Raw genomic sequence first — 24517 nt, 5'->3', positions numbered from 1 at the left:
TAATTTTAGGTGTTTGTTCATATATTCTCATTTCTCATGTATTCTCGTGAAAAATGAAAATACATGAACATAATGCATGAACAACTAGATATAATACATGAACAACCATATATGTTGATTTTCAATATGTATATACACTTTTAAGCCTTTGTAAATAATTAAAATATCAAATTTTATTAGTTTTTGCAATTGAGAGCTCCCCAATTTTCTCCATAATTAAAAAGGATGACATGAATGCTGGCTTGGATTAAAATGGTCATTGTTGATTTTATTATTACTATTGTTATGCTTCCGAAAGTCCAAAGTTACCCGCAGATCATATCTAATTTTCTTTTAATTTGATACCCATCTCCAAATTAAAGTTGGAGACTTTGATATCATGATTGCTTGACTTTGAGGTTGATTATTTTTATGTTATCAAATCATTTCCATGAAGAAATTCCCACTAAAAACGTAGTAATTAAGAGGGAATAGTATGGATCATACAAAAGGATTGAAGAAAATAATTTTTTAGTACTTTACATTTTATTATCACCCCAATTTAACCAATGTGAATTTGATGATCACGTTATAATGCTGAATGTTTTTTACTATTATAATTTCTTTTAACAATTGTAAAATGTAAGAAATATAGCACATATACATGTAACATGTGTGAATTAGATTCTCTCTAAAATAAGCATTTAATTAATTTGACTCACACTCCCTCCCTTTTTGTAACTAATTGTTGGGAAACTATATTTTATTTTAAAGCCACGATATTTTGAGAGCCATGGATTAGACGGGAAATGGCCTACATCCGTTTCGCACAGTTAACTTCTGACAATATGTGGAAAAAATACAAAGGAGCATTATACAGAATTTAAAGAATTCAAGAAAAATGTCGTCACAAAAAACAAAAAAAGAGTCGAAGATTAATAATGTACACATGTATGCGTGTGTGCTTTGATGTGGCGGAAAATGGCCTAAATCAAAGCATCATTTCGTTACAACGGCCCTCAAACAAAAATGGATTAATTTCCATTATGTGACCCCATATTTACATGGGTTGCAAAAAATGATCGTACTTGGTGAGAGAGAGAAATTTTTTTTTTTACAAAGATATAAATGAAAGATACAAAATTTCAAGATGTAATGAATATGGACCGTCAGAAACTCTGTCACGTACTCCCTTCGTTCACAATATAGTTGTCACTTTATGGACAATACGGATTTTAATAAAGTAATGGATAGTAGTTGATAGTAGTGAATATTGTTATAAGTGAAGTTTGAGGCTCACTAATTTGTGGAAGTAGCAAGGATATTGTGGAAGGACCAAAACAATAAAAATGACAACGATATTATGGACAAAGGGGATATCATATTTGCAATGTTTTGACAAAATAGTTCACTTTTTTATTTCGAGATCAAAGATTTCATCCCGTGCATATATTTTTTTTTTCTTTACAACGAGACACAAAGGTAGAATCGTGAAATGTAATTAATCTAATCGGCTCCTTGTTAGGGCCGACTCTCTTGTGTAGAGTGTGGGGCAAAAGCCCAGGGTCCCCAAATTTAGGGGCCCCACAAATTTAAAAACAAGCCCATCGATATTTTACCTATAGTCTGCTTTCTCAAATCTCTAACGGCAGACAAAAAACGCTATCGAAAGATCATAATGTGCAACGAAACTCTCAAAATTCAATTTTTTTTATAAAGGCCCTTATTCTCTTTTAACCTAGAACCTCTGAAATGTCAGGACCGACCCTATTTATTGTCCGTCAAGATTCATACCAATGCATATTTATGAGACAATATCTTAAGGTAGAAGACCAACTCTTTAATTATCACTCAAGATTTATACCAATGCAGATAATATGTTACCATAGGAGTAATACATTTGGGGGGAGGGGGGTGGTGGGGGTGACACGGGTGGGGGGTGGTGGCCTCCGTTTGTTTGTTGGAAAGGGAAACGACAATGATTATGGCAACACACTTTGATCCCCTCAAGTGGGCGTTTGCATTATCTTTTTCTTTTGCTTGTCACTGCCCTTCCCGTCTTGTTGAAGTGACCATTTTTCCCGTTCCGTTTTCTACCTTTTTCTCTTTTGTCCTTTTTAGGTAAAAATAAATACTCCCTACTTATTTTTCCTTTGTTCTTTTTCATTTGTTCTCTGCCACCTTCGTATCTTAACAATTCTCCTTCTGCCCCCATCTTTTTGTTTTCTGCTTTTTACAATTTCGGTATTAATTAATTGCCCTCAATTAATACTCTCTCCGTCTCATTTATTTTGATACTTTTTTTTGGATACAAAAATTAAGAATAAGGGATTAAGAGTGTAAAATGGGTGAGCACCACTTATTTAATGTGTGTAGAGAAAATAAAGACCACATACTCCCTCCGTCCACGAAATGATCGAGTACCCATATTTCATTTTTCGTCCGTCCACAAAATGAGTACTCATTTCCCTTTTTGGCAAGTGTACCCCACACATCTTTTTAATTAATACACTAAAAAAATGGGACCCTTAAACTATTCACACTACACTCCATACATTTCTTAAAACCCGTGCCGTCCACAAATGAGTACTCATTTCGTGGACGGAGGGAGTACTATTTTTTGAAAAATGTCATTATAAATGGGACAAACTAAAAAGGAAAATGTGCCAAGATAAGTGGGACGAAAGCAGTATTTTATCTCTCTGCATAATAAATCAATGGAAATATAGACATGAATAACAAAAAAATAAAAGAAAACATTCTGACAAATTGCCTAAAAGAAGAACATAGTAGTGCTCCATCCGTCCACGAAAAATATGACACTTTTGCCATTTTTGGCGTTTACCAAAAATATGACACTTTCTTTTTTTAAACATGGCCATTTACAAACACTTCTTATTTACACACAAAAACCACATCAAATTCAATCTCAATCACACATCTCATAAAATGGTGGGACCATTTATCCACTATATAAAAATCATCACCAATTTTATTAAAACTTGTGCCTACCAAAAGTGCTATACTTTTGGTGGACGGATGGAGTATCTTTTTTCAAGTTTAATACTTTTCGTTCACAAAAAATAGTCCATTTTTTTCTTTTTGAATTTTTTTTTATCATATGATGGGCCCTATTCACCACTTACAATACAATTAATTATCATTATAAACACTATTTTTTAAAATGGAACATTTTCTTTATTCACAATACACTAATCATTTTTATTAAAACTTTTACCGTTCCTTTTTAGGATTATTTTTTGTGGACGAGGTGAGTAATATATTATTGCTTTGAATGAAAAGAATAGTAATTTGATCACCACTACATTGTGGGACTGATTAAAAGTGCATTTTACCAACTCCTCAATTAAATAAGTAATCCACATATAAGTTGCATCATCATAAGATAATTATAGAGAGTATTGAGGTTCCTATTCATAGTATGATTCTTTAATTAAAATATTATTCCCCTTACAGATTTTTATAATCTCATCAATTACCGATTACAAACCACCAAGTCTTACCATTTTGAGACTCAAGTTAAAACACGATGATCACATTTCTAAAAAAAAAAAACACGAAGATCCTGACAGTATATATCTAGCATTTCCCAAATGTTGATGATGTTTCTGGCATCAGCTTTTTAATAATAATAGTTAAATAGTTCTACTACATTATTCTTTGGATTATTGGATATAAATTACTTGATTTTCCTTTTAATAAAATATGTCCTTTCATCTTTTTTTTTCTTTTCTTTTTTCTGCTTTTCTTTTTTCTTAATACTGAATACAGAATAATCATTTCAAATTTATATACATAAAAAAAGATAGAGTCGTGGATTGTCCTTATTATATAGTGCACTTGGATTTGATACACAAAATTATACAAGCCTAGGGCAGTAGGCCTTTTATTTGATTTAAATGTAACGCTTTTCCAGTTTGTACTTTCTTTTCAACGGATAAATCCCTTTCTCGGCCACAAAAATGATTTTTATCACATGCCACAAAATATTGATTTGAATTTAGAGTGGCAATTTTTGAGATGACATTATTAATTCCCAAAGAAGTCAATGATCCACTAATATATACTATCATTAATCCTTCGAAATGAGAGCTTTAATGAAATTAATAATAGAGGGTAAATTTTAAATTAATATTCTTTTGTTTCCCCAACATTGTTAAGCTTTAATTAATTCGTGCCGATGCATTATTTATGGATTATTGAGGCATATATAGTGTCAAATAGCCTAGAATTTTCTATTGGATTGACTAATTAATTAATGCTTTAGTGACTCGAATTTTGGTCAAGCAATTTGTGTGGTTGTTAGGAAACAAAGTTATTGTTGATATATATGGGTAACTTTTATTCATTCCTAAAAGAGTTTGTAACCACGAAAATGGAGTTGGGCCGGAAAGATAATAATTCAAACAAGAAAATTTCCTCACATACATACAATTATACAAGAGAAGTTGAATTATTTATAAGTATTATTCAATTAATTTGTATTATATATATGACATTGATATCCCTCTTATTATTTTTAATTTCTAAGAGTAATTACGTAATTTTATATTATACTCCCTCCGTCCACAATATCATTTCAACTTCCATTTATAGTAGTAGGGCCCACAAGCTCAACCCACGATAATACCCACTACTACAACTACTATCCATCACTTTATTAAAACTCGTGTCATCCACAAAGTAGAAACGATATCGTACTCGCAGCTAGTAACAGATAAAAACGTCTGGAAATGTTCATACTTCTGCAGAAAATTGAGTTTTTTATTTATTTCGATTTAATTATATTATATGTCATCTATCATATACATGTATACAGAAAAATCGAAAGTAAGTAGATGTAGTGATGTTTGACAATATTAGGAAAGATGTACACATCTTTGGATTGAGCTACACACACATATATATATATGTTGATTGAAAAGTGATAAGATAGAGTGCTTCTCCATTTTCTATAATTGAATATTGGAGCTCGAAAACCTTAATATAATAGCAGGCAGTATGTTGTGTGTCTAGGCTTCGAGGTTTCCAAGCTTGATGATGAATCAGATTTGAACTAGGGTTTCTTTTCTCGTGAAATAACTTTTCTTGAATTATATAGATATGTGAAACATCTCATCTAACTTTGTTGATGAGTCCATATAGGCCCCATATATTCTCATGAAGCCACAATTGTTTCGTCTGCTTTGTTGTTGAACTATCATATCCCATCATACCTGATTTAGACATTTTTCATCATTCATCACTACTTTGCATATAACGATTATAATGTGCCACTAAATACCAATATTAATCCAAAGTTGAGAAGTAGCTAGCATCAAATTAAAATCAACTAATTAGTTGCAACACATTTTCAAAGCGTCCCAATATTAGGGTGAGCCTATAAATTCGCAGCCCAGCCCGGCCAGTGACTCAGTACATACTACATTATACACAAATATATATACTTTCAAAAATTAATTATTTTTTTTTTATATATAATTGGATCGATGACGAAGAACCAGGAAGCGCGGTCGAGCTCGTCGTGCGCGGCGTGCAAGTTCCTGAAGCGGAGGTGCACGGCGAACTGCCAGTTCGCGCCGTACTTCCGGTCGGACGAGCCGCGGAGGTTCGTGAAGGTGCACAAGGTGTTCGGGGCGAGCAACGTGAGCAAGATCCTGAACGAGGTGGCGGAGGAGCAGCGGGAGGAGGCGGTGAACTCGCTCGTGTTCGAGGCGGAGGTGCGCCTCCAGGACCCCGTCTACGGCTGCATTGGCGCCATCGCCTCCCTGCAGCACAAGATGGTGGAGCTGCAGCACGACCTCATCCTCGCCCGCACCCGCCTCGCTTGCTACGTCGACCACCACCACCAGCCGCCGCCGCCCACCTTCTTCGACGATCATCTCGACATGCCCCCGCTCTTCCCCGCCACCCCCATCCCCGACCTCTTCGACCACCCCACCCTCCCCTTGGATCACTTTGCCCCTCTCCACTTCCCTTAATTACTCTCTCTCTCTCTCTCTCTCTCTCTCATCCCTATATATATATATATATATATATATATATATATATATGTATGTATGTATGTATGAATATGATCAATGTGGCTGGTTTGTCTCAGAGTTTGAGCTTCCAATTGAAGTGAGAAATAGAGTGAGCTATCGTTTTCATAGATACGGACGTGTGAAAAAATCTAGCTATAGCTAGGAGGAGGTATTATTATTATTATTTGCCCACAGTTAATTTATTGTCTAGGGCAAATTAATCGATCTGTTTCCAATGTAAAATGTAAGTGAAGTGGTTCATTTTTTGCGTGGTTAATTAGTTTCATTTCACCTATGTGTATAAAATATACATCTCTATGTTTTGAGAACTTGGGTTTTGGAGTACTGTAATTATAAAGTTATTAACGATAGTAATTTCGATCATTAGTCGTTAATAGTAATATAAGGTCATAATTTTTTTTTATTTTGTCAATCGAATCTTGTTATATAACGATCGCTGAAAGGGGAAAAAACGGACATTAAATTTAACGACTGGTATTTTGATCATTAATTTTAAGAATGACTATCAAAGTGAAGACGCCTGATATCGGTCGTTAATGCCTTTTTAGCGATCGATTTTTCGGTTGTTATATAGAGTTGAGTATTAAGCCTTGTATACGATCTGTTTTCATTTTTTAATAAAAAATTTAGTTGTATGCAATAGTATATACTCCCTCCGTCCCTGAAATAAGTTCCTCTTTGGAGACAACACGAGTTTTAAGAAAATGTTGTAAAGTGTATTGATAGTGGAGAAAAAATATCATAATTATTATTGGAAATTGTGAAAAGGTATTGGGAGTGGTGAAAAAGTGAAAAATAAGAATAAATAAGTATTATTAGTGGTGAGGTAGTTGTCCAAAAATAAAAAGAAAGAAAGAAGAATTTATTTGGAGGATGTCCCAAAAAGGAAAAAGATGCGGAGGGAGTATAATCTAGGTAGGGTGTTTGTTAACGTCACACCTTATTTCGATCTTGTTTTTGTCATTTTGTGATTATGGTTCACAATGTGATACCATCACTACTCATGTGACTTGATACATAGAGAAATGCAAATTAAATTTTGTCATATGTGATTTATGATCAATTTATATAAGTCACCAACTGTTTAAAACGAGGTTGCAACTTTTGTTTCAACTAGTGCATGTACATAGAGAATTTACTTGTAATTATAAAAATTTAAAACAAAAACATGAATAAGAAGAAAGATATACTAATAAATGCGCTTTTTTCGTGTTTGGCAGGGAATAAAATGGGACAAATAATTTAGATTTATTTTCTCAATAATAAAAAAAACGCGGTTGTTATTGTGCTTCACTTTTTGGTCAACTTTGAATGTTAATAATTGAAATGGCATCAATATATTTCAACCATGATGAAAAAGGTTAAAAAGTTGACGTATTAAGTTTTAGCATCAATTTGCATTGTGGATTTTCATCCTTCCCATGTGCTACATTAACGGCCACCTTATACTTATGAAATAACCATAATTATTGCTTAAAATTTGGCATGATAATTAACTTTGGTTTCTTGGTGACTATTGGTCTTCACCGTGGTGTTGGCTCATCATTGATAAAAATTTGGATCTATTTTAATTTAACTGTAAAAATAATTTTGAGTAGTTAGTGATGGGACTTGTCATAGGCGGATTCTTTTTCATTATTTTTAAAATTTAATTTTCATGGACCCTATCTACTTGGTTTATTATTATTATTACTACGCTCATCCGTGGAAATCCAAATTAAATAACATTTTAAATAAATAAATTATCTATTCATTTTAAATTCATTTTTGATGATTTTTATACCATATTAAAAGATCTTGTTACGAACTTAAACTTAAAATGCACATTAAATATTTCTATATAAATCAAATTTGACGATATTTAGAAAAGAATTAAAATTATTAAAAAGGGGGGATAGTGAAAAATTTGATGGGAGAAGAGAGAGAAAAAATGGAGGGAGAAAACTCCTCCTATTATTATTATTATTATTATTGTTATTATTATGCCTAGTAATAATCCAGTTGAAGATTTCCATAAACTAAGTAATTTCAAGCTGAACAACTGTGACCACAACTACATATGCAGATTTTCATACCAAAAAAAGATTAAATAGATAAATCTTCACACAGGCCTAAAGTAAGAAACACTTCAACCTTATTACAATCCTTGACTTCAATTTTCAATCCAATAAAATAAAATTCCACAATTCAAAACATTCAATCAGCACCAAATAAAAATAAAAATGCAAAATGATAACCTTGCAGGAAAGCAGAGAGATCCATTACCTCAACAGAAAATCTTGAAAAACTCCAAACAACTTGGTGGGGCAGAAAACTTCCTGGCCTTCGAACTTCATGAATCTTGAATTGTAGGCACTCAAGCGAGGAAGGGCGATACGATATTACAGGTTACAAGACATGTGGTTTGACAATACTTGCCTTCCTCCAATTCAGGTGTGGATCACAGATAAAAATGCTTGTTTCAGTCAATTGTCGACTACACCATTTTCGTTAAGTTGTTAATGCTTCAAGGGCGTCGATCTTCCTTCTTGAGAGTTCGGACATTGCTCATGCAAAAATCAACCATGTAGGACACTTCAAGAAATTTCTTCAGCAAATATAATGTCATATATGTATTGCACTGCACGAGTCGTAGCAAATATTGGTGAAAGAATATCAAACTATAAAACTTATGTAGAAGAAAAGATATAGTAGTGAACAAAGAACACTATATTGCTCCTATCAGGAGTTAAAGAGAAGTATCGGCAAGAGATGAAAATGAAATATAAAATAATGGGACAGAAAAGGATAAGAACGCATGAGCCGTATTAATAGAATCAAGAACTTATTGTTGTTGTTCAAACTACAACACAGAGTTTACTAGCATGCTTGTTATATTCGTCAAACTTATGAACATTTGAGCCCATACAAACACTAGATTTAATTTAAACATTAAGGGAGCATTTACTTTTGAGGATTAGTCAAGATAACCCACTATTTACTAAGATGGGTTGGAACTTTGGGATATCCTAAGGCCTTCAATAATTTCTATCACTTTAGCTAATTTTGCTTGATTCATATCCCATTGAAGGGTGGGGTTGGAGAAATCCTAGTAATGGGGTTGGAGAAATCCTAAGGCCACTATTTACGTATCTTATCAATAATTTTGCTTGATTCTTAGTCATGCACTAAGAATTCTCATGTTATAAATTTATAAATGGTTCTGCTGGAAAGTTCTATTACCTTCTTCTCGGGGGATGTTAGGTTGATCAACCAAGAGCTGTTGAAGTGCCCCCAAGTCAGCACTTGCACTGAAAATATCAAATCCACCAATGAACTCATACAAATTGAAAGAGTGCAGATATAAGCATCGTGCTACCGTTATAAGAGAAAATAACGAAAGCAAACACAAGCCATGAACAAAAACAAATACATCTTAGTCTAGACAGGCTAATAAAGTAGCAAAGTTGAAGGCCAGAAGTAAACTTCAACGATTTATAATTACTAAACTGACCAAGTAGAGAGAGTCAACAACAGGGCATGATATCTTCAAATTCATCAATGATCCGAGATTAAAAGTTCTTGACTTCAGTTCATTCTTCATTTGCATAAATCAAGTTTCTAATTGATGGGCCCTATCATAGAGCTTCAAAAAGCATGTTAAATTGTTTACCATGACTCCAAACTAAGGGACCTAGCATGCTCGTTTTTGAAGGAGGCATAGGTTCTAGCTAGACGGTATTGAGAAGAGCATTAACCTGGGCTTCAATGCAAGGGCAGGAAGTGCTGATACCAAAGATAATTTAAGAAGGTACCTGATGAAAGATAATACGATTTACAATTAATACATCAACTTTCCAAATCATCAAATAACCAAATTAATGTCACACAAACTTATGTTTTCTATTCATGAAGAGGATTTAGATTAATACATTCCTAAACAATGACGAGGCATCATCATAAAAATCAAACATACCTTAATAATTTTCAAAACGGATGTTCTAACTTCAACTATAATTCCTTAAAAGATTATATGCGATATGCGATAGCATGTGAAACTAGTCCAAATGGAAATTATCTCTAATGCTGCAGCTAACTATTAATAGCATCAACTTCCCACAACATGTCCCATATTGAAAATAATTATAACAATAAAATATAACTTCAACTACAGCAGAAATTTCAATACAACTAACTTTAAATGCAAAGCATGAAAAATTGATTCACGTATGATCCAGGCTCTCCTAGTGTCCCGCCAACCAAGGTAAACGGATAAAACAACGTTACTGGTAGATAGAATTGAGACATCCTTACTCTGATCGATACATTTCTTCAAGAAGTCTAAGTCCTTCTATGCAATCTGCAAGAGTTGGTTTTACTCCAACGCGTTGCTTCAGTTGTTTTGCAGTTATCTGGGCACACCCGACTTTAACAATTTGCTTGCTATCGCGAACATCCTTCTCAAGGGAAGAAACAATTCCACAAAATTCTTTCCTGAACAAAAATTTATACATAAAGCAAAAATCACTATCCCTTCCAATTTTCATCAGGTTCCTCACTCCACTTATAAAGAGAAAAGCAATGCAAATGACAGAATTAAAGCAAGCAGCACAATAGTGAACTGATGCATAAAATGCCTCAAGTTATTATATAATCAATAAGCATCTTTGAACAAATTCAGTCTTATAATTCTTTCCACATATTAACAATACACATGATAGTATATGCTTGCAAAGTTTTTCTTTTTCAAGTGGTTTCAAGTTTAAACCAAAAATGTACATAAATATAGATCAATGCATGTATTCCAACTAAATTAAAAAGACAAAACAGCTTGCAAGAACATAAAACAGAAATTAGTAACAAAATAAATAGATTACAGTACATAGTGTTGTTGAGGGAGATGAAGATGATTTGAAGGGATTCCGTTTGCTTCGCCAACAAAACACCTTCTATGCCCTCAACACAGCTCAAAGTTCCATAGTTTCGCGAATCTTGGATCGCCTAAAAGTATCGAATTATCAATAAAACAATCCCAGAAACCGAACAATTAATTAGTTAAAATTAGAGAGGGAGAGATACCTGCAACCTCTGGATGATGGAAGATGCGTTAGAGAATTGGGAAATAAGTAGAGACTGGAGCTCTTCCCATCTGCTAATTTCGTCCTTAATTTTCCGGAATTGTCGCTGATACTTTTTCACTATTGGCTCCATTCTCTCCCAACTCAAACTCGGCCCCCGCCGATTACAAAGATTTGTTGTCACGTTTTAGGCGGCGGCGCCGAGAGTAGAGACGGTGGTACTGGTAACAAAAAATTAATTCGTTATATTAATTTTTTTTTTTTTGAGTATTTGCATTGTTTGATTTGATTTATAATTACGATTTATTTAAATTTGGATTAAGTATCAAATAAGCACCTATCGTAGTGACTCTTATCACATTTAGCTCCCTATAATCGAAGTCGGGCCAATTAAACCCTCAAAGTGGCTAATTTTTAACAAATAGACCCTCGCCTCTAACGGTTAATTGATGCCATCCGATTTTTTAGTTTTTTTTTTTTTTTGAATCGGCTCGCCGCCGCCGGATCCCTCCTCGCCAAGATCTCCGACTCCCCCCACTGGTCCGACCTTCTCCCCGCCCTCCTCCGCGCCGAAACCCTCTCCTGCCGCGCCTTCTTCGTCAGAGACCTCTTCGCCAGGCTCCAGATCGGCGGGATCAAGTTCAAGTGGAAGGCGCTCGATTCGCTGATTCAGCTCCTCTCAGACGACGACAAGTCTGCCGCCGCCATCGCAAAGGAGGGGAACATGAGCTGTCGGGTCTCTCTCCTCGATCCAAATGCTCATTTCTCGATTCGAGAGCTTGCCGTCGTTGCCGTCTCACTGATTCTCTTCGTCAGCGATTCGCCACAGAAGTGCATGTTCGAGGAAGGGGCTTTGGGTCCTCTGCTCCATTTCATGAAGCATTCCCGATTAACCGGCGATTTCGACGAATCGTCACTCGAATTTCAGCGGAAGATCCTCGAGAGGTCATGCCTCGGCGACGAGACCTACATGCCGGAGGCGATGCATTCCATCCCACCGCAACCGTCAATGCAGGCAGCGCGAGAGGAGGCAGAGGAAGTCATGTACGGCGCGCTCGACGAATTGTTCGCCAACAAGTGTCAAGCCCAAGGAAATTGGGGTTTTGGTTGTCAATTGCAGCCTTTCAATCCAACGCCGTCTCTATCTGCCATGATTGTGAACAAGTACAAATTGAGGGGGAATATCAAGAGCTTCAATATGGGAGGAATGGGGGTGCAGCGCCGGCGTGATTGCCGTCGATTTGCCAAGGATATGCTGCAGGTCCACCGGGCTACCTACGAATTGCTTGTTCAAAGTGGGAGGCGCGGCGGTGCTGCTCTCAAACAAGTGGGGCCCACCAATTCAAAAAAATAAATAAATTAAACCAGACGTCGTTATCTCGTCGTTAGGGCAGATGGCCCGATTATTCGATTTTAGGTAGTATGAGGGTTTAGTTGGCCCAACTTCAACTATAGAGAGCTAAACGTGATAAGGGTCACTATGATAGGGGCTTATTTGATACTTAACCCTTTAAATTTTTAATAAATTAGTAGGAGTATTTTTTTTAACAATAAATAAATAAATAAATTAGTATGTTTCATGTTTATATGTGATTTTTCAAAAAGAGTAAACTAAATTTAATAATAATTATTATTATTTTTAAAAATATATATATATATATATATATATATATATATATATATATATATATAAAATCCTCGTTGCTACGCTACTCCAACAATAGATTACGGCTCGAATAATTATGAGGAAAATAAAAAATTATTATCAATCCTTCTTGATAAAAAAATAATAACAATAAAAGTAGGTTATTTTTCTAAGCCTAGCATAGTTTAAATATCTCTGGGGAGCAAAATACTTAAAATCCGAATATACTATCCGAATCAAATCGAAATTTGAAATTTGATTCAGATCTTTTGGATTTTTGAATCGGATTGAATAGTTTTAAAATCCAAATTATATTTATAATATAAATATATATAAATTAGTTCTTAAATAGTTAAATATTTCTAAATACTAACTACATGCTCTCATCTTGATTAATTATAATTAATGATTTGTTAATTAAGATCTTAATTCGATCATAATTATTTAATTTGTTAGGTTGATATATATTTTGAATTTTTTGGATTTTTTTTTGACATTTTAAATTTTTTGGTTTGGATCAGATTTAATCTAAAAATTTTCAAATTTTTAGATTCGAATTTTCATATAATATGGTTCAGATTGAATTTAATTTTAGAGAAAATTTGGATCTTCCAATCAGATCGAATTAAGCAAAAATCCGATTCGAAATCCGAATGCTCACCCCTACTTCCAGCCCACCAGACCGAGACCAGTTATAATATAATTTGATTCTTCCAAGAGTTCTTCTCCCATTTCCACATCCCTCAAGAATGCACTTCCTCTTGCTTTCAATCATCCTCTTCAGATTTTCCTTAATCGCAACTCTTTTTTAATCTAATATTGCTGACTCGACCTTCTTCTGCTTCTCATCATCAGTTCCAAAACCCCAGAGCTCGAGTTGTGGAGACTCTACTTCTCCTTCTGCTGCTCCTCTTCATCAGTTCCAAAACACAGGAGTTGGAGTTGTGGTGACTCTACTCCCTTTTGCTCCTCCTCATCTGCTTCAAAAGTTGCAGCACCCTGCTTAGAAATACCAGATTGTGGCTTTACAAAAATTGCGAAGCATGCTTGAATTGCTTCTTGGAAAATGGATCTTTGTATTGTTTTCAGTATGGAGTTGGTGACCCGACTTTCATTTTGAACATCCCATATAAGCATGTCAAGAATGGTTTAATGTTTTCTTCTATATTTTGCTTTCCCAGAGATGTATGGGTGTGTTTATGTTTTCAGACATTTGGATTGATTTTGCTCATATAATGAAGCTCTCTTACGTACTTCCTCGGTCCACTAATTATTGGCCTAGGAGGCAAAACACGAATTTTAAGAAAAAAGTGTAGTAAGTAGAGAAAGGGACCCACAAAATATATTGTTTATTAGTTGAGTAGAGAAAGGGACCCACAAAGTGTATTGTTTATTAGTTGAGTGGAGAAAAAGTGTATTGTTTATTGGGACCCACCAAGTAAAAAATTATAAAGGCTTACTATAAATGTGTAGGACATAAATTGGTGAACGGAGGGAGTATATTATATTAGATGTCTAAGTTTCAATACGAGTTGGTGTCGTGGTGTAGTTGGTTATCACGTCAGTCTAACACACTGAAGGTCTCCGGTTCGAGTCCGGGCGACGCCATTTGAAAGCATTTTTTTCATTATTTTTTACATTTTCATGGCATCTTAAAGTTTTTATGTGGACTGCTAAATAGAAGTCTTGGTCATAAATTGATTTTTTTTTTTTGAGAATCTGCCATAAATTGATTCTTGTGCTATATTTAACGTAAATTTTGCCTTGAAAATTGAAAAAGTGTTGATTTTGCCTTGGTAGAAGGAAAATCTGTATCAATTTTCCTCGTGGAATCCCCAGATCAATTGTGTGTGTGTGTTCCATCAACGTTGTTGTGCTTTCCTTTTAGTACTACTGAGTGATCGCTTCCTAACCTGAAGCGACTGAGCAATTGACGAGATCTGTTTTAGAGAGAGAGAGAAGAGAGATGGGGTTTCTCACACAAAGGGTGGAACGAAGCGATTTAGAAGCAGGGGACCATATCTACACTTGGAGGACTCCCGTGTTCGCATACTCTCATCATGGTTTCTCTCTCTATATCTTCATCTCCTTCTCTTCCGTCTCTCTCATTTTCTATTTATTTGTTGATTAATGCGCTTTATATTTTCAGATGAGTATTCTTTTTTTTTTTTTTCCTTTTGTTTGTATGTTTTTCAATAATTTTGTATTTGTTGGTGATATTTAATTGATTTTAGTCAATAATTTGTGTTTCCTTGAAAAATGCAGTTGATAGAGTAGTTGTATGCCTCTGCTGCTAACCTGCTACAACACACACACAGTACTCTTATGTGTGTTTTCTGTGAAATCGTGCATTTTCTTTTCCTGAATTATGGAGTTTAAATCAGATTATGAATTCTTTGTTTCAATTTCTCAGCATTGCCACACATCAACATGATCTCATGATAAGCTTTAATGTCTCAACTTAGCATTTATTAACAATATATGTAGCTGCAAAGTATTCATCCATTTGTATCTTTTGATTTTTCTATGTGTTAGCAGCTTTTAAAGCATTCATCCATTTTGTGCCTTTGCTCAATAATAGTAATGCCACTATTTCTATTTAACATCTTTGTATTACATCTATAACTGTTAGGCATCTATATTGGTGATAACAAAGTGGTGCACTTCACTCAAGTTCAGAATTTGAGCTCTGATGACTCTAGTTCCTTTTTCTCCTCATCATCAGTTGCAGCAGTCTGTTTAAATTTTGAAGAAAAATGTGAGGTTAAGAAACATAAAAATGGAGTTGTTATGTCATGCTTGAATTGCTTCTTGGGAAATGGATCTTTGTATCGCTTTGAGTATGGAGTTAGCGCGTTAGCTTTAGTCACTAAGCTTCGTTCCGGGACATGCACCACTGCGAAGTCTGATCCTCCAGGAGATGTGATTCGAAGGGCTTTGTATTTGCTAGAGATTGGATTTGGGAAGTATGATGCGTTATCAAATAACTGTGAAGATTTTGCTTTATATTGTAAAACAGGACTCGTTGTGATTCGCCAGGATGATTCTGAAGGCCATCGCAGTGGCCAATCCTCGTCTGTTGCTGCTGCTATTGATTCTTTTATCTTCTCTTTGTCCACTAAGATATTTAGTTCAAATCCATATGTTCTTGGTGCAACGACAGTGGGGCGCTACACTTTTGGTCGATACGTTACTGATGTTGGTGTTAGGAGTGATGTTATTAAACTGGAGGTAGAGGCATTTGCATTGCTCCTTGGCGAATTACCAGCTGAGGATCAGCCTAAAAAGCATGGTGACTTGCCAGCTGAGGAGGAAGATGTATGTGCTATTGGTGGTGGCCTAGCTGAGAATCGGCCTAAAAAGCATGGGAACGTACCAGCTGAGTGTGATGATGATGGTGTTGGCATGGCTGAGGATCGGCCTGAAAAGCACGGGAGCGTTCCAGCTGAGGTAGCTGCGTGTGCTGATGGCGTTGGCAAAGCTGCGGATCGGCCTAAGAAGCAGAAACAGATGGTGGATTATCATAAGCCTCTCAAGAATGGTTAGTGTTTTCTTCTATTTGAGCAACTCTCTGTTTTTCTGTATTTTGCTTTCCTTATAGCTGTATGAGTGTTTGCGGTGGTGAGGTTTCAAATGTTGCATCAAGCCTTGCTTAGATTTCCCAGAAAACATGGTTAGCTTTTAGTTTCTAAGCTGCGATATGTATTTGCTACAGAATGGATTTTACGTATCGTAATGTTTTGAGAGCTGATTGGCTTATTTTTCATCAAATATGCATGAAAACTCCATATATAGAGTTGAGTATATATTAAGCCTTGTTCACTTCTGTTTTTGTTTTTTAATACAAATTTGTTATATACAAATATACTATAATCTAGTTTATTTAACATCACACCACATTTTTTATCTTGTTTTTGTCATTTCGTGATCATTATTTTTTATCATTATTAATACCCTTTATTTACAAAAAATAAATAAATATTAATTCAATCTCAACCACTCATTTCATACAATTCCTCCAGTCGTATAGGGTTCTCGCGAGATGAGCTCGCGCTTGCTCCGTGAACCTTGTTGTGAATGTTCTAATGCTCCCTCTGTGCACGAAAAATATGATATTTTTGGTAGACACTAGTTTTAATAAAGTTGATGGTAATTTTAATTCTAATTTTTTTTTAGAAAAACTCATAGTAACATTTTCTTCTTCCGTCTGTTCCCTAGCGTCATCTCTGTCCCCGCTTATGGAAACCAAATCCGCATCGACAATGCCGCAGCAAGATGGCGGCGCCGCCGCTAAGAAGCAGGGGCTGCGGAAGCCGGTGTTCGTAAAAGTCGACAGCTTGAAGCCGGGAACGAATGGGCACACGCTAACTGTGAAAGTAGTGACTGCCAACACCGTTCTCAACAAGAAGCCACGCAATCCGACGTTTCGTGGGCCTCAAAGTCAGAACACGAAAATCGCGGAATGCCTGGTTGGCGACGACACCGGAACGATCCTCTTCACCGCCCGCAATGACCAGGTTGAGATGATGAAGCCAGGTAACACAGTGGTACTCCGAAATGCTAAAATAGACATGTTCAAGGGATCAATGAGGCTGGCAGTCGATAAGTGGGGCCGTATTGAGGTTGTTGAACCAGAAAAGTTTGTGGTCAAAGAGGACAACAATTTATCCCTAGTGGAGTATGAGTTGGTTAATGTTGTGGAAGAATCTTGAATTTAGTCCATGTTGGGGTTCAATTAAGTTTATGGCTTCGATCTGGTTTTTGTTTTTTTGTTTCTCTCCATTAAAGTAATTATCGTGTAGGACTAAGTTAGCTTGGTTTTAATGGTTGATGTGTAAAAAGATGGACCTTGATTTATAGCACATCTCTGTTAGAATTTTGTCTATTGATAGATTTGCTTGTCAGCAGCATATGTAGTCAGCCATATTGATCATTATCTCAGCTCGGAGTTGCATATCAAAAAAAATTCTAAAAAATGTTTAATTTTTTAATTCTGTTTTTTTTAACTTGTTTTTAATTTTTTAAGATTGAAATTTGAATTTAATGAATTTTTTATTGTTAAAATTCAATGTTTAATTTAGTTGATGTTCGATTTTGAGAGCTACTTAAATTTCATAACTAAAATAATTAAGCACGTGCTGCCTAATTACACACTCTTATATCATTAAATTTTTTATATTTTTTTTCGTATTAAATAAAAAATTAAATATTATTTTTACGACTTTATCTAGTTCAACACTTGTAAGCTTAGAGCATCTCCATTGGGGCTCGACTGGCCGGCGCGAGCCGTGTGTCTCTTAAAAGACTCAACGAATGGAGATGCTCTCAAGTATTCAATGGTGGGAATGACTTGTTCATCTTTACACGAACAATCAAACACGCTCGTCTATTTATCACACTTTGATAATTTTCTATTTTTTATTATATATCTTAAAAATTACTAAATTATATCAAAAAATTACTATAATAATTTTATATCAATAAGCATGTGAACAACAAAGTAGGACAAAATGAATATTTAATTTTGGACAACGCTTTTAGGATTGTTCATTGTTCGACTAAACTCAGACTCGATCCATTTTTACAATCCTGAGATAGCATTTCTCACTAATTTGGACAAATTTCCATTTTATTTCTCTCTGCTATAGTGCTATTACACAAGTGGAAACGTGTACAAGTACAACATCCCATTTATTTGGATTACATCCATCAATCAAGAAGTTAAAAAAATTCATCAAACCTCAAGCACAAATTCACTGCATTCAACTATGGATTCTTGAATACATACATCGCTCAATAAAAACCTTACCTGCTCATTGTTGCAAGTGAAGAGGATGAGCCGCGAGCCACGTTGTCTACGGCGCCTAGACTCCGTGGAACGATGAAATTCATTCTTCGGGTTGCATCGTCGAGCACTCTTCGCCTATGGACTCGAAAAGAACTGACAAGTACCTCTCCCCAAAGCTGGGAAACACAACCTGCAAAGTGCTTCAAAGTCTTAGAATAGCAGTTACTAATCCAATGACAGCATAAAAGGATTGTTATTTGTTTACGAAATTTACAAAATGCTAAGACAGTTCTCAAAGTTGCACTTAAATTGCACAAAACCGACATACCGTGATAAGTTTGCCGGCATTTTCAGGTCTCGTTGCAACCCTTAAAGCAGCAGCAGCAGCTGCTCCGGAGGAAATACCGACCTGATTAAAATCAAATATTAGAATAAATGCTTCACTATGAAAGCTCATGCTCTAAATCGTAGTCTAAGACTTGCAAAGAGCTTTTAAAATCAAAACTATTAGTTCGAACTTTGTGATTTCACTTCTGGTGATTCGCCACCAATATATAAAATATCAAAGAAACTTATAATGTAATCACTCACCAGTAGGCCTTCTTGAAGAGCCAATTGTTTTGCAGTTTCTATTGCTTCATCGCCCGTTATCTAGCAATTGACAAAAGTAGCAACAAGAAATGAGGAATATTAATATAAACCAATAGTATACAAACAAATTTGCACGGCTACTTGGCAGTTGGCACCCATATATCGTGCACACATGCAGTGTAGAAGCTACGGAAAATGGTAGGGGTAAGAAGCATACCGGTATAATTTCATCCACCACTTGTGGATCTAAATTCTTTGGAATAAAACCAGGTCCAATCCCTTGAATTTTGTGAGGACCTGCAGTTTCAAAGTGCAGATCATATGTTAGAGAAAGGACAACTGTAACCTTGTGGATCGACAGAGCTAAATATAGAGACCGTAAGCTTACCGGGCTCGCCACCACTTAGTACATTACTTTCCATTGGTTCCACGCCAATAATCTAATTCAACGGGGGCAGGCAATGAATTGATGCATTAGAGAATTAGTAAAATGGTTAGTCAACAATTATCATTAACATTAAGTATATGATCATTTGAAGGAGAAGAAGGGAAAAAAGGGAAAATAAACTACCTTGATATTAGGATTGAGTTTTTTAAGGTAACGACCAGTGCCTGATATAGTTCCACCGGTGCCGACCCCTGCAACAAGTATGTCCACCTTGCCTTTTGTATCTTCCCATATCTCTGGGCCAGTGGTTTCATAGTGAATCTGACAAAAAGGATACATGCCCTCACTAAATGATTTAATGTAATCTTTTTTTCTTTGAAAAAAAAGAAACACCGGCTTAAGCAGAACACAACAGAAGGTGGTGTTCCTAAACTCAGAAGGAGGAACATGTGGTGTAATGAAAAAACCATCACATATATGATATATGAAAATTTTGTCGTAACAAGACACTAGAAGATATTATGATTTTAAGAAGGGGTAATTGCAAAACAAATCACGAACTTATTATACTAATTTTTCTCAATTCCGACCTCACTTTCAAACCTTAGCAAATAGATACCAAATCTTTTAAACTTATGCAATTGGGGGAGCAAACCACGTCGTTTAATTGCACACTAAACACCTCGTTTAAATGAATGAAATACTTAATAAGACAACGAACAAATGAGAAGGTTGTAAGAAGAAACCTGGGGGTTTGCTGGGTTATCAGTCTGTCCTAGCATATAGGCATCCGGAGTGCTATTCAATATTTCTTCAGCTTTCTCAAGAGCTCCGGTCACGTCTTTGGCAGCGTCCGTTAACACGATCTCAGCTCCAAAAGCTTTCAAGATAACCTTCCTCTCAAGACTCACGTACGTCGGCATTGTCAAGATGAGCTTGTATCCTTTGAAGGCAGCTATAAAAGCAAGGCCAATTCCAGTATTTCCAGTCGTAGCTTCGACCAAAACAGTCTAGAATATAGCAGAATTTCCATTTGAGAACGAAGTATACGAGGGCAAAGAAAGAAGCAATGTGACAGAAACAATCAAAAGGGACAAACTATAGAGTGGGGGTATGATTCACATTATACCTTTCCCGGAGTTATAAGGCCTCTTTTCTCAGCATCACTTATCATACTGTATCCTATCCTGGAAGCAAGACACGACTAAGGATGTTCATGGATGTACAACGACTTCTCTCTGATGGAAAATGATGGAATACGTATATTTTCCCCCCTTTTTTTTCACTATTTCCACACGTTCTCATAGTTGGAAAATTTTCCTCGGCATAGAGGAAAATCTTTCCGGGCAGCCTTTTTCGCACCTTTTCACTCCAATTAATGATAACATTATCACAAGTTATAGGTGTGATAATATTTTCCCATATTATATATTTTAATAATTTTTCAATTTTATCCTCAAAACACAATTTAACTCTAATGATATCATTCTATATTTCTCCTTCTCCCTCTTCATTTTTTCTCTCTCCGCTCTCTCTCTCTCTCTCTCTCTATAATATTTTTTCACCAAAGATACATATTTTTTTTCAGATAAAAAGAGCAAAGACCACTAAAATATGATAAATTTTTTCCATATTTTCTTTTCCCTTTTTTTTTCCTAATGATAAGCTTACAACCAAAGAGAACACACTCGATTAAGATATTCTTAATAAATGTGTTCGTCATGCTATATAACCAAGGGATTTTTAGATCAAAGACAGAGTGATTTTCTTCAAGCCACGTACACAAAATTTGAATGTGAAGAGTGAAATTGTTGCTAACCTATCCTTGACGCTGCGACATGGCTCCATCATCTCAAGCTTGGCAGATACATTGGCGACGCAACCTTTTACAATTTTGTTCAAGTAAACCATTGGTGTCTTCCCAATAAGCTTTACAAAGAGCATCAGGAATTGAAAGAAAGTGAACAAACACAAATTGGAAAAACTAATATTTTAATTCCATCCCTATCTCAACTAAACATGTTGAGTTACAAAACGTCTCAATTTCCAAAATTGAGGAGTGCAAAATTACTGTCTCAGTTTCAATCCTAACTGGATACTAATACTAGCCCTGCTACATTTCACACACACACATAAATACAGAGAGAGAGAGAGATGAAAGTGACACCTGGCTAACATCTTTGGCAATGTTGAGACCTTCAATCGCCGGTTGCGGCTCGATCGACACCGGTTTACACACAATCCCGCACCTACTACCGTAGCCGATTCTGTCGGCATTCTCACAAGCTAGCGTGCTAGCTCCGAGAGATCGCCTAGCGGCGGAGAAGCAGAGCTCCGACCTGTCGGCGGTATATAGAGAAATCAACGGAATTTTCGCCAGCGTCGCCATTGTCATGCCACTGTGTGCTATTTTGTGTTAGAAAGCATAGAGATTTTTGTGTCTTCACATATGATATCTCTTATTGTCTCTCTCGTCAATAATTCTCACACCTTCACTGTGTGCATACTGCGTGTTAGTTGGTGAATGTTCAAACGGATAATGTGTTGTTCTTCCCTATGCAAATAAGTGTCGTATTATTAAAAAAATATATAAAAAAAATACCTTTAAAATTTTAAAATAGAATTAAGTTAAACTTTTATTTCTATCATATCTTAATATCAGAATTAAATAAGTACATTAGTTTCATTTTCTTCTTCATTTAAAAGGTGAGAGAAAAGAGTTCAAATTTAAAATCTTAAAGCTAAGAAATACTATAACTAAGTATATATATGGGAAGAAGTTTTATTGAGAAGCATAAATATTTTGAGAAGTGAGAAGTAATATAAGCCACATATTAAACACAATCCAACGGCTGATTCTTATTCATCAATCTTGCGTCCATATTATATGGGTAAGGTCAGTTTAGACTTTTAATCATAATAGGAGACGTTTGCGTCCAAATATATAGCAACCATATCTCCTTAATTATGGATAGGGATGCAAATATATAGCAATCATATCTCCTTAATTATGGATAGGGATGGCAAAGGGGCAGGACGAGGCCGAGTATTGCTTTCCCATCCTCATACCCGCCTAAGAAATTCATCCTCAGCCCCGCATTCATACCCGTTTAAATCGGGGTGGGGTCGGGGCGGGTATTATCCAATGGGGGAAGAATACCTGTCAGGTACCCGCAAAATTTAAATTTAAATTAAAGTTAAAATTTGCATAATTTTAACTTAATTTTTATTTCAAATTTATTTAAACTTTTATTAAAATTTGATTTTTCTTTCCTTATAGAATAAAAAAAAAATATAGCAAAGTTAATGAAGTTAAGTCTTGTGTAGGAAATCTTATTTATAAAGCCAACTTTCCTCATCTATTCTTTATATTTTCAATGTGGGACAAAAAGGGATGAGAAATGTGGGAGAGTTGAAGAGAAACAATGTCCCACATTGAAAAATGAATGAAAAAGGGTGGGTGAATTGTGTTATATAAAGAATGAGAAAAATATTATATATCATAAATTTGAATTTTAATATAATATTAATACTAATATATTTTGTTAATAATAAAAAATAATTTAAAATATACTAAATACATATTATTCGGGGTGGGGATCTATATACCCGCCCCCACCTCGAACCCGACTCGGGTTTTATTTTTCATACCCGTCCCCGCCCCGACCCCAAAAGTATTGGCCCCATCCCCGCCCCATTAGGGTCGGGTACCCGTGGGTTCGGGGGCCGCGGGTATAATTGTCATCCCTAATTATGGAAGATATTGTACAGATCAATTATTCATACAACTTATCTATTAACCTATTAATTTTTTTAATTTCCAACAAGTTCGTCGCACACAATCAAAAATTGCTGAGTATCTTTCTAATTTTTTCTCAAAACTTCATTACACTGGTGAAATTCCTTTTTTCTGATCCATAATATTTGTTGAACATGAACAATTAATAAAATCTTTGAACGTATAATAAAAGTGTTTTTAACCAAACGTACCATTCTTCATTGAAATTGTTGAATTATAGTTCAAAAACAATTATTTCTCAAATGATACCAATCTTGATAATAACATATACATACTAGAAACTGTACACATTTTATAGATTTTAGTTGCATATATTTTATATTTTATATATATGGTATCTTAATGAACATTTTGAAAAATATAATGAACTATTACTTGGATGCTTTGATCTACATTTTCTTTTCATCTTATTACAACAATATTAAACGATTTTCACTTAAATAGTATCAATACTTATTTCAATCCATCAGCATATCAACACTAGACAAATTTAGTCATTTTATGATGGCGGATAGGAGATGAACAGTACCAGGAGCGTCTTCTCTCTCTGCAAAATGAGATTTTAGGGGCAGCGTTTTGCGCGGCGTTCCCCTCTACACCTGCCGCCGGTTGCCACCAACCCGGCACCACCTCCAGCCTCTGGTCCGCGGCTTCTACACCCGTCGAGCATCCTCCTTCTCCAAGTTTCACTCTCAAGTCTCAAACTCCGGACGCCGATTCAAGGTAGCCACTGCTTAACTCCGGAGAACTCGGCGTTTCGCCCATCGCCGATCCGCCTCATCGCCGATCCAGCAGCGCATCCATCCGGAGCTCGGCGTGGCGGAGAGATCCAGCAGCAGTCGAACGACTGTTCATCGAAGACTTTCCTCCAGTCCGGAGCTCGGAGTGCTCCACCGCGAACTGCTCCAGATCTGCTCGGCGTGAGTCATCGACGATCTGCTCGGCGTCCTCCACCGCGATCTGTTCATCGTCGACTTTCCTCCAGTCCGGAGTCCGGAGCTCGGCTTGCTCCACTGCGGCCTTGGCGAAGGCGCCGAATAAATTGCAGGAGGAACGGCTGCAAACGGCGACCTCGGCGACCTCACGCCGCTGACCTTCCGTCCGTCCGATGGCGTCAAACGGCGGCAATGGCCCCTCGAGCGTTGGTTGGTTCCCGCCGCTGTCTTTGGCTTCCGGTGGACTCAGTTCACCGGGCGACAGAGGTG

General features: G+C 36.0%; 4 protein-coding genes and 1 non-coding gene across 8 annotated transcripts; 3 read left to right on the top strand and 2 right to left on the bottom strand.

The window, feature by feature from the left end:
- The first annotated feature begins 5290 nt into the window (after positions 1-5290).
- On the top strand, positions 5291-6153 carry LOC131005739 (LOB domain-containing protein 21-like). Its single transcript, XM_057932796.1, has one exon. It carries the CDS (start codon positions 5490-5492, stop codon positions 5979-5981), a length of 492 nt encoding a protein of 163 aa, XP_057788779.1. The 5' UTR covers positions 5291-5489; the 3' UTR covers positions 5982-6153.
- Positions 6154-8110: 1957 nt separating this feature from the next.
- Positions 8111-11399, bottom strand: LOC131005738 (uncharacterized protein At5g43822-like). Its single transcript, XM_057932795.1, has 6 exons — positions 11103-11399; positions 10906-11024; positions 10338-10517; positions 9782-9838; positions 9267-9334; positions 8111-8664 (listed from the first exon to the last, which is right to left on the bottom strand). Exons 1-6 carry the CDS (start codon positions 11232-11234, stop codon positions 8621-8623), a joined length of 600 nt encoding a protein of 199 aa, XP_057788778.1. The 5' UTR covers positions 11235-11399; the 3' UTR covers positions 8111-8620.
- Positions 11400-14280: 2881 nt separating this feature from the next.
- On the top strand, positions 14281-14354 carry TRNAV-AAC (transfer RNA valine (anticodon AAC)). The gene has a single exon. It is a non-coding gene; the product is annotated as a tRNA-Val (tRNA).
- Positions 14320-17631, top strand: LOC131005736 (uncharacterized). The gene is made up of 3 exons (XM_057932789.1): positions 14320-14809; positions 15379-16287; positions 16965-17631. Exons 1-3 carry the CDS (start codon positions 14713-14715, stop codon positions 17456-17458), a joined length of 1500 nt encoding a protein of 499 aa, XP_057788772.1. The 5' UTR covers positions 14320-14712; the 3' UTR covers positions 17459-17631.
- Positions 17632-18357: 726 nt separating this feature from the next.
- On the bottom strand, positions 18358-22068 carry LOC131005737 (cysteine synthase, chloroplastic/chromoplastic-like). Of its 4 annotated transcripts, none has more exons than XM_057932790.1 (10): positions 21681-22068; positions 21333-21442; positions 20643-20700; positions 20260-20523; positions 19697-19834; positions 19514-19565; positions 19343-19422; positions 19126-19185; positions 18863-18943; positions 18358-18724 (listed from the first exon to the last, which is right to left on the bottom strand). In XM_057932790.1, exons 1-10 carry the CDS (start codon positions 21906-21908, stop codon positions 18635-18637), a joined length of 1161 nt encoding a protein of 386 aa, XP_057788773.1. In that variant the 5' UTR covers positions 21909-22068; the 3' UTR covers positions 18358-18634. The 4 variants fall into 4 exon arrangements, with proteins under 4 accessions (XP_057788773.1, XP_057788775.1, XP_057788777.1 ...); XM_057932792.1 differs by having other exon boundaries at positions 21333-21497; positions 21545-22064; XM_057932794.1 differs by having other exon boundaries at positions 21333-21396; positions 21681-21754.
- Between the last annotated feature and the right edge of the window lie 2449 nt (positions 22069-24517).

Source organism: Salvia miltiorrhiza, chromosome 1 (assembly GCF_028751815.1).
Source record: "Salvia miltiorrhiza cultivar Shanhuang (shh) chromosome 1, IMPLAD_Smil_shh, whole genome shotgun sequence".
Classification (NCBI taxonomy): domain Eukaryota; kingdom Viridiplantae; phylum Streptophyta; class Magnoliopsida; order Lamiales; family Lamiaceae; genus Salvia; species Salvia miltiorrhiza.
This window is presented reverse-complemented; position numbering and strand designations above follow the sequence as displayed.

Coding starts and splice junctions, on each gene's coding strand:
- LOC131005739 (XM_057932796.1), top strand. CDS start 5,490: ATGACGAAGAACCAGGAAGCGCGGTCGAGCTCGTCGTGCGCGGCGTGC.
- LOC131005738 (XM_057932795.1), bottom strand. CDS start 11,234: ATGGAGCCAATAGTGAAAAAGTATCAGCGACAATTCCGGAAAATTAAG. Junction 11,025..11,102: donor CCATCATCCAGAGGTTGCAG/GTATCTCTCCCT, acceptor CGATACTTTTAG/GCGATCCAAGATTCGCGAAA. Junction 9,839..10,337: donor GAAGAAATGTATCGATCAGA/GTAAGGATGTCT, acceptor ATCTTTCATCAG/GTACCTTCTTAAATTATCTT.
- LOC131005736 (XM_057932789.1), top strand. CDS start 14,713: ATGGGGTTTCTCACACAAAGGGTGGAACGAAGCGATTTAGAAGCAGGG. Junction 14,810..15,378: donor GTTCGCATACTCTCATCATG/GTTTCTCTCTCT, acceptor TATAACTGTTAG/GCATCTATATTGGTGATAAC. Junction 16,288..16,964: donor TCATAAGCCTCTCAAGAATG/GTTAGTGTTTTC, acceptor TCTGTTCCCTAG/CGTCATCTCTGTCCCCGCTT.
- LOC131005737 (XM_057932790.1), bottom strand. CDS start 21,908: ATGACAATGGCGACGCTGGCGAAAATTCCGTTGATTTCTCTATATACC. Junction 20,701..21,332: donor TGTCGCAGCGTCAAGGATAG/GTTAGCAACAAT, acceptor TCTTGCTTCCAG/GATAGGATACAGTATGATAA. Junction 18,944..19,125: donor CTCTTCAAGAAGGCCTACTG/GTGAGTGATTAC, acceptor GATTTTAATCAG/GTCGGTATTTCCTCCGGAGC.